The sequence below is a fragment of the Achroia grisella genome, unplaced genomic scaffold (genome assembly GCF_030625045.1).
Source record: "Achroia grisella isolate CSIRO2021 unplaced genomic scaffold, CSIRO_AGI_Agris_v1 utg918, whole genome shotgun sequence".
Taxonomy (NCBI): Eukaryota; Metazoa; Arthropoda; class Insecta; order Lepidoptera; family Pyralidae; genus Achroia; species Achroia grisella.
Window position 1 is genome coordinate 3,136,878 of NW_026713067.1, and position 14,806 is coordinate 3,151,683.

General features: G+C 35.5%; 1 protein-coding gene across 1 annotated transcript; it reads left to right on the forward strand.

Moving 5' to 3' along the window:
• The first annotated feature begins 4,637 nt into the window (after positions 1-4,637).
• On the forward strand, positions 4,638-5,186 carry LOC131853939 (activity-regulated cytoskeleton associated protein 1-like). The gene has a single exon (XM_059205029.1). It carries the CDS (start codon positions 4,638-4,640, stop codon positions 5,184-5,186), a length of 549 nt encoding a protein of 182 aa, XP_059061012.1.
• Positions 5,187-14,806: the final 9,620 nt, after the last annotated feature.

Consider the following 14,806-nt stretch of genomic DNA (forward strand, 5'->3'; position numbering starts at 1 on the left):
ACCTCGATTATATTGTTGACCTCGATTATATAGTTGACCTCGATTATATTGTTGACCTCGATTATATTGTTGTACTGGTCCTGCATTTGTATAACTTCGTCCTTGTCCTCGTACTGTCTGCTGGCACTGGTATTTTTTATGACCTATTTTTCCACATTGAAAGCAGTGAAATGCATTTGTCTCCTCTTTATATTCATGCTCATTAAATTTTTTCCTTTTTTCCTCTTCTGCCAATAATCTGTCTTTTACTGTATTCAATTTTAATTCTCCAATTGTTTCTAAAGCAGTTACTATTGGTGTATATGATTTCGGCATAGATAAAAGAATGTAATTGACTTTTTCTTCTTCTGATATTGTTGTCCCTGCTTCCTCTAACTTGGTACAAATTTCTTGTATTTTTGTAAAATACTCTATAAGTGGTCTTGATTCATCATATTTCATTTCACTCAGTTGTCGTCTCAAAAATAATTTGCTCCTTGTGCCTTTTTCTTTAAAATTTTCCTCTAAGTTTTTATACATGTGGTAAGCCGATTCTTTACGTAAATACTCCAGATGACTGTCAGCTACTGCCGAAATTAATATCGCTTGTGCCCTCGCCTCGTGCGTTTTGTTCGCTTCCGACTTATAAAAAATTTCTGAAGTAATCGCTTCAATACAATTTGCTTCTCGTAATATACTCTTTATTCTAAACGACCACACATTGAAACTGAACGAAGTAATATTATATTTAATAAAATTTTCTCGCGACGCCATTTTTCCTTTCTCAGAATGACTTTCAATTTTTTAACTTCTTTTACGCAGTATTACGCAGTCTGTGCCCATAACTATTGATTTTGAAGTAATTTAGTAGGTCACTATTTTTATATTTATACACACTATTAATATTTATATATTTATTTAATTTCCAAATTACAAAACTTATCAGGAGACATATTTTTCCTATTACAAAACCAACCCGACATCAACCAGAGAGATTTATTCTACATCAAACATAGAGTAATAAAGTTGCCATATTCATAAATGTGTGGATTGCTTTCTCAACAGTATTCTCGTTTTTTAATTGAATTAATTGATTTTGTATTACTTCCTCCTGCATTATTATATCTTTTAGCTGACTGAATGTTGGTTGGTTTACTGCCAATAATTTTCTTCTAATATTATCATTTTTTACACCTGCTATTAATTGTGAACACAAAGCTTGCTCCTGATACGACCCAAAATTACATTTTGACGCCATTTTGATTAAACTTGTGATGTATTCGTCACACGTTTCACCTTCTTTTTGCATACTTTTATGGAACACAAATCTATTTGTGGACTCTAGTCCCACAGCATCATATTTATTCACTAATATATGTTCTAATTGAGCGAAGGATTTATCCTTAGGCTTTTGGGGTAGGCACGCCGTATTTAAGACGCCATAATGTCTGGCTCCTATGCTTGTTAACAGAAGTGCTTTCTTTGTGATATCGTTTGTAATATTGTTTAAAATACAATATTGTTCAAATATATCAAACCAACTGCTACAGGATAACGTATCTTCATCGAACGGTTGAACCGATCCAGTAAATATCGACTCTTTTTCAGACATCTTGACTATACAATATTTTGACTTACTTTTCTTTATCCTCGTCGCCAATTTCGTGTTTGCTCGTTGCTCAATTAGGTGTATATTATTTAATAATACTGCAGATGTATTATTTATGACTTTTATTATATATGGTTATATTACTTATATTTAACACGACAACCCTTTGTTACATGACTCGACTCGACACACCGACAGACCATAGACCAAGTAATTAATCATAACCATAGACACATATTTTTATGGCTCTGAATACACAACATTTTCAAAATTAACTATGTCATGAGCCTAGTCTCTGCAGATAACCGACTAGCGGTTTCTCATATTTCAGTAAAAGCGTTGGTCGCTTCCATATTGTATTCTGCAGGCCAGGGTGCTGTGTTAAATCTGGCCCCGAATCGTCCAAGGTATGATTCATTTCAATTTCTTTCTATGTATAATTTTTTTAGTTATACTTATTGTAAATACTTATCTACTTTTAGTACTGGGTGGATTTAAAGGCTAAAATAAAAAGGAATTGTTTAACACATACCAAACCCAGAAGGCATAATTTTTTTTCTAATCGCCAATTCTAATGATATTCCGCTTCATTTATATTTATATCAGGGGAAAGGCACAACCATTGAATCAGCACTGTATCCATCACCTGAAAAACTTTCATCTTGGCGGGCGTTTCGTGTTAAAACTAGTGGATACGTTGCCTACTGGTTCTTCCATTTTTATTGACCGATACTTCACATCTATTCCACTTCTTGATAACTTAATAGAAAAGGGAATCAAGGCAACTGTGATATTAATGAAAAATAGAGTGCCAGAGTACCAACGGCCAAATTCAAAGAAGTAAGGTAATGGGTATTGTTCAAGACAGATGCCGCATTACAAAAAGCTGAAAGAGGCAGTTACTATTGTGTTGTAAGAGGTGACAACAAGATTGCTGTCGTAAAATGGTTAGACAGCAAACCAATCTATGTTGCATCAACTGATGCGGCTGTCCAGCCATTAGGAACATGTCGTCGCTGGAGCAAGCAGAATATGAACTATATCGAAGTGTCACAACCTGTAGCTATAAAAAAATATAACAAGTATATGGGAGGCATTGACTTTCTTTTGTATTATTGGCAAATATCCTATTCGAGGAAGAACTGGTAAGTGGACTATTAGAACAATATTTCACTTTTTCTACTGCTGCACAGCAGGTTGGGTCAATATCGAAACGATGCTGCAAAATCTGGATGCCAGAAAAAAGATATAAACCAATACTTAAATTTCAAGCTGGATTTGGCAAAAAAATTAATTTACTCAGGTCCTAGGCAATTACAGCCACAAATTTTGAACCTACAATTTGCACGCGTGACACGCAATACAGTAAAGCTTTTGTTCCAGTTCAAGCCTTCGTGACAGTCATAGTCCCATACTACATGAAAGACCTCCTACTTCAACTAGAAAACACAGAGTTATTGAACCAATACCTCATATTGCAAAAAGGACGAAACAAACAAAACGTCTTCCTATTTCTGCTAAAGGAGCCCAAAACAACGATTAAAATGTCGAAATAAAGGTTGTAGAACCTTGACGTTTGTAAAATGTTCCGAATGTAATATTTTTCTTTGCTTTAATGTGAATAGGAACTGCTTTTTTGATAATCACATTTCACCGTAGCTTTTATTAACATAAAGTACGATTAATGTGTCATTTTTAGATATAAATTGAAAATAAATATAATATGAATAATAAGCTTGTTTTAACTAATGCAGTCGAAGGTATCATATGTGATAGTAACGCCATTATGTCAAAGTGGTGTGTCACTGCCGGTTTTTTTTCTCTTGTGTTTTATTAATGTTGTACCAATCCCCTAAAAAAGTACCTCCAATCTCCCGATAATTCCCCTCGGGTGTATATCCTGAGGAATTGTTGGGACGGTTAGGTAGGTAGGGATATATAAAGTGCCAGAACACAATGCCGTTTTACCACATGCCGACGATTCAAGAAAAGTCGAGCGTATCCCCGCTTGAAACTCGTAAGGCTGATATTATTCAGTGGTTGGATGAAAAACAAATTCAATATCAACCTACAATGATAAGATCAATTAATAGAAATAGTAAAATTACAAAAATCGAATTACCAACCTATGTTAATTCTGAAAACGGTGTCACAATTTGCGTCCCCCCTATCATTGTGAGGTCAACCCAATACAGTTAGTTTGGGCTCAAGTTGCACGTCGCCAGGAACAATAAAACTTTTAAAATAAAAGACGTAAAAAATTATTTGAAGGCCAATTCATACGCCTGAAAATTGGCAGGCATGCATCAACCATGCACATAAAAGTCGAAGACCTGAAATGTGTCAACTCCACCACATCTAGATGAATATGTGGATTTATTCGTTATAAATATGATTCTGATTTAAATCGTAGTCTTTTGATGATTCTGACTCAGTAAGCCTTGGAAAGTATGAACTTTTTAATCTCTTCGGATACGTTTCCTTGAGTAAGTAACTCACTGTCATTAAGAGTGTCAAATTTTCTATTAAACTTATAATTGTGATGATTCTTGATACTTTGTTGATAGTTCAAATAAGCGATGGAAAACTCTAATTTCAAACCAAATAAGCCTTCGTACATGTTCGTGTCTATAAGGTCTTTGTCTTACAGCGGTTTTGAAAAGTGAACTGTTACCAAGTGCGTAATGCGTATTGTTTTATAGTGAAACTGTTTATAAATCATATTGTTGACAATGCCGCGTAATAATGCCCGTCGTAAAAGTCAGATTAGTGACAGTGAAGAAGTGGCAGACGTTTTCTTCTGTGAGAACCAGTTTTCGTCACTATTTACCGCTTTCGCAAAGGTTCTAGCGGAGTCCAATAGTCAACTCGTTCTTAGCAGCACAGTCAGGCAGCGCTGCTGGTTTCGTTTCGCCACCACCTTCACCACACACATCACTTCCGACATTGGGTAACTTCGCCAAATGCACGGCCCGGTTCCGCGGAGACACTGATGCCGACCCTGCGGTCTTGGAGGCATTCATCGATAATATCGAAATTTATAAAGTGTATGAGTATACCTGACACTATAGCACTAAAGGGCTTGGCGATGCTCCTAGAGGGAGATGCTGCCGTGTGGTTTAGAGGTATTCGAACCTCAATAACTTCGTGGGAAGAAGCTATGAGTCGCTTGCGTGCTATGTTGTACGCCGCCGCCACCCACAAAGTGTTCCGTGACATATTTAAGTCCGAGCAAGATGCTGATCGCACAGAAGTGTTCGTGGCCCGCCTGCGCGCCCTTCTCACTACGTTACCTTATGTATTAGAAGAACGAGTACAGCTAGACATTATATATGGGTTACTAAACAGATCTATAAGGAAAAGAGTTACGAGAGAGAGTGTAACTACGATAGAAGAACTTATATATAAAGCCCGTAATGTCGAAGAAGCGTTAAGTGAAGCAAATAAACTGTCGTCGAAGTCGTCGTCAACTGTTACGCAGTCAGCGCGCGAGTCCATAAGTCGTGCGCATTGCGCGCCAACAGCGCGCGCCATAACGCCTTTTCTTACAATGCGCGTCCACCCGCCGAAGCGCAGCGTTCCGCCCCTACGGCGCTAAACCTTCAGCCGGATAGTGCCGACTTCGCGCCTTCTACGTCCACTGTAGTAAGTTCTAAACGAGATAAATTTTGTGTCACTGTTTTTGCGGTACCAAAGGTACCGAGTTTTGTGACAACTGTAAGTCACAACATTTTACTCTCTTTCTGAATATAATAGTCTAAGTAGTAATTGTAATGTAGGTAATAGTGATGTAACGAATGTTGGATTTTTCACATTAATGCGAATCGAATGCCAATATTCATCTTCAATATTCGCGAATGCGATGCGAATGTTAAATTTCAAATAAAGCGCGCGCAAAATGTTTGACATTTCGTGTCGGCCATGTTTAAATTGAACATAGCTTTTCAACAGATTGAATGAACTAGTTAGTCACAGAAAGTTCATTCGAAAAGTATTGTTTTGATTTGATGCCACTGTGTTAATATATCCCAAATTTAACTGATATTAATGACAAAGTGGTATAAAAACATGAGTAAAGCACGTGTTACACATTTGGACTTATTTCACAATATATATAAATGTAAAGAAGTTGTGTGATAAAATTTATCGCGCATAGGCAGGACCAAGTGCTATAATCATAACTAAACACAAAAATGAATATGACGAATTGAAAAAAGAGAATGAAAAGATCTGCTAAAATAAATTCTTTGGCATCCAATATGCGACAATTTACCAAAACACCTTAACAAAATCTTTAGTGATTTCGAAAAAAATAAAAAATGATAACAACAACACCAAGTCTTTCTAGATAATTTAACGCCAAATGATTGCACTGGAGGACTTACCATTTGTTTTGTGTTATTTTGAGATTGAATAACCAAGTGTTCGTATAATTTAAAATCTCGGCAATATTTTACTTCGTTTATTTGCGAAAAATTATATGGCAAGGTAAAAGATAAAATTCTGGAATTAATCAAATCATTTGAAAAATGTTTACAACTGATATCTGGTCATTCTTGCTCTGGGGTATCGCTGATAAGTTTCACTTGTCACGGAATTACCAAAAGTTTTGAAAGAAAAATGATTGTTTTGAAATCATTTAATGATGGGGCAAAATTTAACTTGTTTCATCATGGGGAATTCCCAAAGAAAATATATGTATTGTTAGGGACGGTGGCATTTAAAAAAAAAGTATTATTATATTAAAAACATTGATTGTTTATCGCACCAAATTCAACTTGTTGTTAAGAGAACAATCTAAGTCACAAGAATCTATCATTGCAGTCATTAACAAATGTAAAAAGATAGCAACACATTTTCCACTCTAATGTAGCTCAAGATGAACTTGCTAATCTACAAGAAAAACTTAATCAAAGCTCAAGATAATCCAGTGTGTTACGAGATGGAATAGCAAGTTTTACATGTTAAACGAATTTTAAAAAACAAAGATTTGTGCCTTTATGATTCTTGAAAATTTGTTGATAAGTTCAGATAAGGATAGTTGTGGAAAAATTAATTACATTCTTAAACCTTTTCAGAAATAACACGAAAGTGCAGCCAATGTTTCCATATCGTCTGTGAAGATTATTGGCCACCCTGGAAAAGGTGATTGATGAATATGAGGCATCTGAAGAATACATTAGAAAAACTATACTCGTTTTAAAACAAGAAATGAATCACAGATTTTCTCATAAAACGACAAATTATTTGCTAAGCAACTTTTATTGATCCTAGGTACAAATCGAAATTTTTCAAAAATCCTTCAACCAAAGATCAGGTCGTGAAAAATATTTTGGATTTAATTAGAAATGAGGACTTCAGCTTTCCTTCATGTTCAAATTCAAATATATATATATAGGAAAACTTTGGCTCCAGTGCCAGTCTTTCAGAAAAATCTGTATCACTAAAAGAAACTATGAAAATGATGATGGACTCAAGTGAAAGCGAGGAAGAATTAGAAAATGAAATTCCAAATCCTGTAGAAGTTTTAATTAAAAAAAATATTAATGATTATGTATTGGATAAACGTATTGAAAATGAAGAAGACCCACTTCTTTGGTGGAAATAATAGCAATAAATATGGTATTCTTTCTCCTGTAGCCAGAGAATATTTGGTAACTCCACCCACAAGTGTCCCCAGTGAAAGAGTTTTCAGTGGAGCTCGACTTCTCTACACACCTCACCGAAACAGGCTGCACGGAGAAAGAGCTTCAAAACTTTTATTTTTAAAATTTAACATTCCTTTACTTCAATTTAATTACTAAGAATTTAAAGTTACAGCGAGTTTAATTATTTTAATAGTGAACTGTGTCAACTTGTTATTAGCAAAACTATAATTGTGTAGTTTATATTTGATTATTTTTAATTAAAAGAAAATTAGTGAAAAAATGTCAGAAACCAAATGTTAACATTATGAATATTAGAACTTTACTTTTGTTTTAAATAGAAATAAATATTTTTTGTTTTTGTAAAAAGCTTATTTACAAATAGTCAAGTATTCATTATTTGATTTTTTAAGTTTATATTTCATTATCATATTTAATTCTTAGAAAATATATAGTGGGATGGAAAAATATATAATTAAAGCCAAAAAGGTTATAAATTAATATTATACTTAGATTTGATTGGATCTCTGAAGTTCTGTTTTCACAAAAGATACTTGAATTTAGAATTAGATTTTTTTCAAAATATATGTAAGGCATGGACATTCATTATTTTTTCTGTGGTGGAGTTAAGTTGTGATTTTGTTAATATTAATTAGACTAACAAGAACAAAAGAGCGTGTTTCTAATTTAGTTGCTTCACTGTTCCATAATATTTTTTTTTAATTCAAGTATGGTTAAATAAAAATATATAAATCTTATCAGTTGTGTTATCATTTCATATGCAACATATAATAATTTCCTTTTTGTTTGTTAAATACATTCGCTAAATATTCGCATCGTTTTTTGCGAATAGGAATGCGAATGCGAATATCGAAAAATATGCGAATATTGGCGAATGCGAATGCGAATGCGAATATTCGTTACATCACTAGTAGGTAACTTTAAATCGTGTGACTGTCGTCAGACGTCAAAGAATGAAAATTTGTGTTTAGATAGATGTCACACTCAGAGGTCAAAGAATATAAAATGTCTCTGAGAGACACTTTTCATAATAGTACCCAATGTTGTAGTAATAAGTTGAGAGATTGTTACTATATGTAAGAAGAATATAATATATAGAGACTATGTTAATGTAGCAATGTTAAAACTGATAATTTATGTAATCAATGTTTAAATATATCGCGAGCGGATTTTTGCGTTTCACCGTTGTGTTTTACGGAATGACAGTCAACGCGCGATTCTATTAAATATTGAGGTATATGGGCGCGTTTAATAGATACCGCGCGCTAAATGTTGTGTTGCGTAACACTCTTAATTTTTACTTCAACAGCGCGCATCCCTTTCGAGAGGATTTGTTGACGTTATCAGACAGAATTAAACCATCAGCAAGTTGCTGATGGTTTAATTCGCCGATGTAAATGTAAAGCTCGTAGATAAATGTTCGACTTCGCGCCTAATACCTACCACTTTTGCTATTTTCCCCGACGCGAGTAATAATGAAACATTGTTAGGCATTAATTTTTTTGTATAGTCCTTAACTTGTCGTGAAATCTGGTTCACATGATCGCCCCGAGGTCATTCACCCCTTGTGTTTTAAGAAAAAAAGTGACGTTTAATGTGCAGCCACAAATGTTTTGGTACCAGATGAGGTTCCATGCTATCTCCACCAGAGAAGATTAGACTCAGTGAGCTACTGTAAGAATATGAAGACATCTTTACTCTCTTGTGCTGAATATAATAGAGACTGGTGAGCATTGCCTATTGCTGTACCTCCTTTACCGACTTACGTCCGCTCCGACTGTCGTCAGTCTTCCTTTTGTTCTCAGGACCGATGAGCAATTTGCCTTGTGTTCTATAGATGTCAACACGAAGAGCGTCTAAAGAATATAAAACGTCTTCTAACTCACGCCGAACGAGACTACTCGACAACCGAGCGATAGGCACTCGCTGTTGTTTGTAGTAATAAGTTTGTGTTATATTGATGGACATCCGGTGCACGTCGCTAGCGAATATAAATGGCTGTCTCGAGAGACAATGTTAATGGGTAGACAATGTTAAAACTGCAAATTTAGTAGATTAATCAAGGTTTAAATTATCGCGCCATGTGATGATTTTTGACATCTGTGAAGTGTGTACCGTTGTAGTGGAAATTGACTGGGATGCTGCTACGCGTGACGACCAACTTGCTGATTGATAGTGGCGAAGATAGTCTTGGACCTGGAAGGAAAAGTTTAATATCGATTAAAAGATGCTAAAGTTGTGTATCATATGTCAAAAGGAATACTTTACCGTTATTTTACTTCAACAGAAGAACACAGCTTGTTATACCTGAAAAGTTCGAGAACAGGTTATGAAAGAGTATAAACTTGCTGCAGGTCACGGTGGAGTAATTCGACGATGTAACGCATTTCGCAAAGATTTTATTTCCCTGGAATGAGACGGTTTGTGAAAGATTATTTAAAAACTTGCATTAAATGCCAAAGGTATAAGCCCTCCAACTGTAAACCAGCCGGACTTATTCAAACGCCCGTACCTGCACAAAGATTTGAAATCATAGCCGTCGATCTTTTCGGACCACTAACAAAAGGACCTAATGGTGAGAGGTGGATCCTTATCATTGAAGATACGGCCAGTAAGTGGGTGGAAATATTCCCACTCGTAGAAGCGACATCCGAAGCTTGTGCCAAAATATTTGTTGAGGAAATCTTCTTACGTTATGGTGTGCCTCGTCGGGTTGTTTCAGATAATGGTGTCCAGTTCGTTGCAGACGTTATGCAACAGACTATGTTTGTTCTAGGAGTGAAGCAGAATCTCATCCCGTTTTATCATCCAGAGGCGAACCCCGTCGAGAGGAAGAATCGCGAGTTAAAAATAAAACTCGCCATTCTAGTCGAGAAAGAACATGGACAGTGGCCATCCGCGCTACCTGCAATACGTTTTGCATTAAATACTGCGTCGTCTAAAAGTACCGGATACACGCCGTCATTTTTAACGTTTGGTAGAGAGTTACGCTCACCTTTTTCCGCTCGGAGTGATCTTCGAGCCATCGTCGAAGCTGAAAATTATGTGCCGCAGATAACACCGTACCTTTTGAAGCTGAATGATGTTTTAAGGACAGCTAAAGAGACCTGCGAAAAAGAACAAGATGTTGGTAAGATATCAAAAGATAAAACACGACGAGAGGCTGAGGTATTTGAGCCTGGTGATCTCGTACTTCTGAAGACTCACACGTTGAGTAACGCTAGCAAGGGTATCAGCTCCAAGTTTAACCCAAGGCGTGATGGACCTTATCAAATCTCAAAGAAAGTAAGTCCCACTACCTACTTACTTGAACATTGTAAGGAACCTTTTGATTTTGTAGGAAAGTATCACGTCTCTGATTTTCGGCGTTATCATTCGCGATCCGAGGGTGATCCTGTGGAGCCAGTGGTACCAAAAAGAGGGCGTGGCCGTCCGCGTAAGATCAATGCTTTATTTTTTTAATATCTTGTGTATCCTTAAACTAAACTGTTGTGGTGTTGATTTTTCTTGATTTTGTTTGACCTATTGTGAGGACACTGCTTAGGTCAAAAGGGGGAGTATGTAATACACTACGTAAGTAGATATATATATATAGCGGCGCACCCGCCGGTAGCCTCGCGCTGTTGGCTCGTTGCTAGGCAACGGATACCCCGGTAGCGGTTGGGCAACGGGAGGCCGGCGGCAGTTGGTCGTTGAATATCGCACGCAGCGCAATAGTCTTACAACTTATTTTAATTATTTTTATGACGATCCAACAAATTCTAAAATTGCTACTAAAAGAGACCCAGAAAAAAAGTTAGTGGTATTACCCACGTTTTTTATGAATCGTCGAATTAAATTCCTGCCTGCATTCTATTTCAATACCGAAGATTATACCGACATCAAGATGTGGCGAAACTGAGATGACTGAGCCACCTTTAATTTTAAAAATATCTAATGAAACATTGAAAGGCTTTGTGCAAAACGATCTCGGAATATGTCAGAACATTATTGATTTTCTATGCCACACCCAAGCTGTAGAGCGGTTTATAAGTTGGTGATAAAAGCATCAATTACAGTTTGTGAGGAAAATGAACGTGACGGTTTCATTAAGGTAAAACTACTATCGCGCACGTATGCTTTCGCGTAGACGGCTGACGGTTCAGAATATCGAAGTTGATAAAGTGGTACGCGCAGACATACCCGGTCAACAAGCGGATGGAAGATCAGAACATGGTTCATAGCCCATGTGGCATATATCATCATACAAATTTTTTAGGGAGCGGAAAAGTAAAGTACCAAACATTTTCTTAAAAAATAACCTGACTACACTGATGAAAGAGGTTTTGTTGTTTTAAAAAGAAATTCGTCGAACATAGCCACTATCTCCGAAATCGTAGTACTCGTATAACTATTAACGACTAATGAATAGATCCATATAATGCGGCATTGCTGTTAAAATTTGATTGTCACATAAACCTAGAAATCTCTTCAAAGCTGAGATATTCAAATATCTTTTAATATATATAACAAAAGGTCTAGACGAAGCACACGTGGAGATTGTTCCAGACGAACTTCGCAACAATGAAGTAGAACAAAATGTGACCAAACGATATACAGGTGTTTGCTGCCGCATGGAGGACTTTCGAGTTTGATCACACTGGACTACCTAGCGTTAAGTAGTTGTAGGTGTGCTATGCACACTGTTGAATTAATAATACAACATATGCTTTTAATATATTTGGACTGTATTTTTATTTTTGATTTACAGGAGTACAGTGTGTATGGCTTGATAGTTAGAAACAGAAAAGGGGGAGTGACAGTTTGAATGAATCTTTTTTAAACTGTTAAGTGTTGCCATTACAAAACTAAAATATATACTACAAAATATTTATATTTATTTTAGGTTCAAATTGTCTTGAACATAGTTGGGGCCGGGCCAGGGTTGGTGCAGTAAATTTGTTAAAAGAAAAAGATATTCTAAGTTAAAAGTATAATTGATTTAAATGAATAATGAGTTTTCTTTTATTGTCCATCTATAGGAAGTGGACATAATTTTCTAAAAGACCTAGTGTATATTTTATTACCCATTTTTACTTCAGCAACCCTGACTCTATCATCAGGTCCAGGAAATATTTTAACAATTCTGGCCATGGGCCAATTTAAAGGAGAAAGATTATCATTTTTTACAAAGACAAGATCTCCTACTTTTAAATTATTATGTGGATGCAACCACTTTGGCCTGCTCTGCAATTGGGTCAGGTAGTCACGCGACCAAGCTTTCCAGAAATCTTGCTTTAATTTAGAAAGAATTTGCCAAAATTTTTATTTACTAATATCTTTATAAGAATAATCAATCTCAGGTAAGCTGGTCATTGCCGTGCCTATTAAAAAATGGCCAGGTGTCAAGTATTTACAATCAGAGATATCTGAGCTCATGGGAAGCAAAGGTCTCGAATTAAGTACTGCTTCAATTTCTGTAATTACAGTGTAAAGTCCTTCAAAAGTTAAAGAAAGATTCCCCACAATTCTTTTAAGATGGCTCTTAACACTCTTAACCCCGGCTTCCCAAAGCCCTCCAAATTCAGGTGAGTAACTAGGAATAAATTTAAATGTTATATGACTTTTAGAACAAAAATTTTCTATGTCATTTTTATGAGCTTTTTTAGAAAACAATTCATATAAGTCTTTTAATTGATTTGAAGCACCTTTAAAGGTTTTCGCGTTGTCGCAATATATATGAGTAGGCAAGCCTCGTCGAGCAATAAAACGTTTGAGACATGCCAAAAATGCTTCTGTGGTGAGGTCACTTACCAACTCAACATGGATGGCTTTACAAGCAAAGCAAACAAATAGCGCTATGTATGCCTTACTAAGAACCGGCTTTCTACTTTGTGGAATTTTGATGCTGAATGGACCGCAGAAGTCCACACCCACAATTTGAAATGGTCTGTTAGCTGTCAGCCTATCTTGTGGTAGAGACCCCATTAATTGTAAACCGGTTCGTTATCAAAATCATAGGTACTGATATCAACAATTTTGGCATGTCCCAAGGCAATATATTCCTCGATAAATAATTTATATTGTTTAAAATACATAGGATTCTTATTAAACTTTTTCTCTAATGATAAAAATCTTGGAAGGGCCACTGAAAGAGAATCCCCAAGCTGCAAGTCATGTATATCAGTAATAAGAGGCATATCAATATGAAATTTATTATTTTGAATATTTACCGAATTTATGAAACATTGTTCAGCTCTCTGAAATTCAGTTAATTTTGAAACCTCAGTTACAACTTCAGGAACTCTTTCAGACAGCCAAAAGTTTTCCATTACACTTTCTAACTTTTCATTATCATATATTACCAAATTAGAAACAAAGTTATTATATTGTAGGTGATTCAGGTTTGATTTCTGATTATTACACTTTGTGTCTTGACTATACATATCACCTCCCACAACATAGCCAAATAATGTGTTTTGTAAAACAGGACCATTAGGTATTTTAATATGACCATCTAATAAACAATTAAAAAATATGTCAGCACCCAGAAGCATAGGAATCTCAGATGGTACATAAAACTCATCATCAGAGAATTTAATATGATTTGGAAAATTAAAACTTGAAATATTTATATATTGTTGCGGCAGGGGAGCTGTAATGTCATTGACAACATGGCATTTTACATTAAACTGAACATGAGTTACTATAGAAAATATTGTAATATTTACAAATTTATTTATTTGATTATTTTTCTTACCTATTCCAAGTATGTTGGATTGGCAACTTTTAGAAGTTAAATTCAATTTATCCATCAATTTAGTGGTGATGAATGACACTTGACTACAACTGTCAAGCAAGGCTTTTACATAGATATCTTGACCATATCGGTCAATGATTTTAACCTTTACAGTAGGTAGAATAAGATTATTTTTTACATTTATAGAATGCAAAGTTACAGGTTCCTCATGATTCTCATGAGAACTATTATTTTTGTGCAGAAGCGTATTGTGGCTCTGTTTACAGTATTTACAAACAAAATTAAATTTACACTTACCTATGTGATATTTCAGGCAGGTATTACATAATTTATTAATTGTTACAAACCGCAAGCGGTCGTCTAAGGCGGCCAGCTTGAAGCGGAGGACAGCCATGTATAGCATGGCCGGTACCTTGACAAAACAAGCACAGCTTATTAGACTTATTACTAGTAGTAGCAATATTGCTGACTTTATTATGTGCAGTGGGAGATTTATTTGAAGTAATAGTGCTACTTTTATCCCCACTGTCTTCCAGCGCCATAGCACGCCGTTCTAAAAATGAAATAAAATCTACCATTGTTGGCAATGTATTGGGATCCCTATCTAATTGGAAAGCCCTATTTGTATACTGGTCTAATTTTTTAGTAAGTATGGATATCAACAGCATGTCCCAATGTTGGACTGGCTGCCCTAAATTTTTTAATGCATATATTTGTTGCTGTACCCCTGATATAAATGACCGTATAGCGGCCGCAGTACCTTTCTGCATACAAGGTAACTCTAAAATTATATTAATATGATTAGAGATTAAT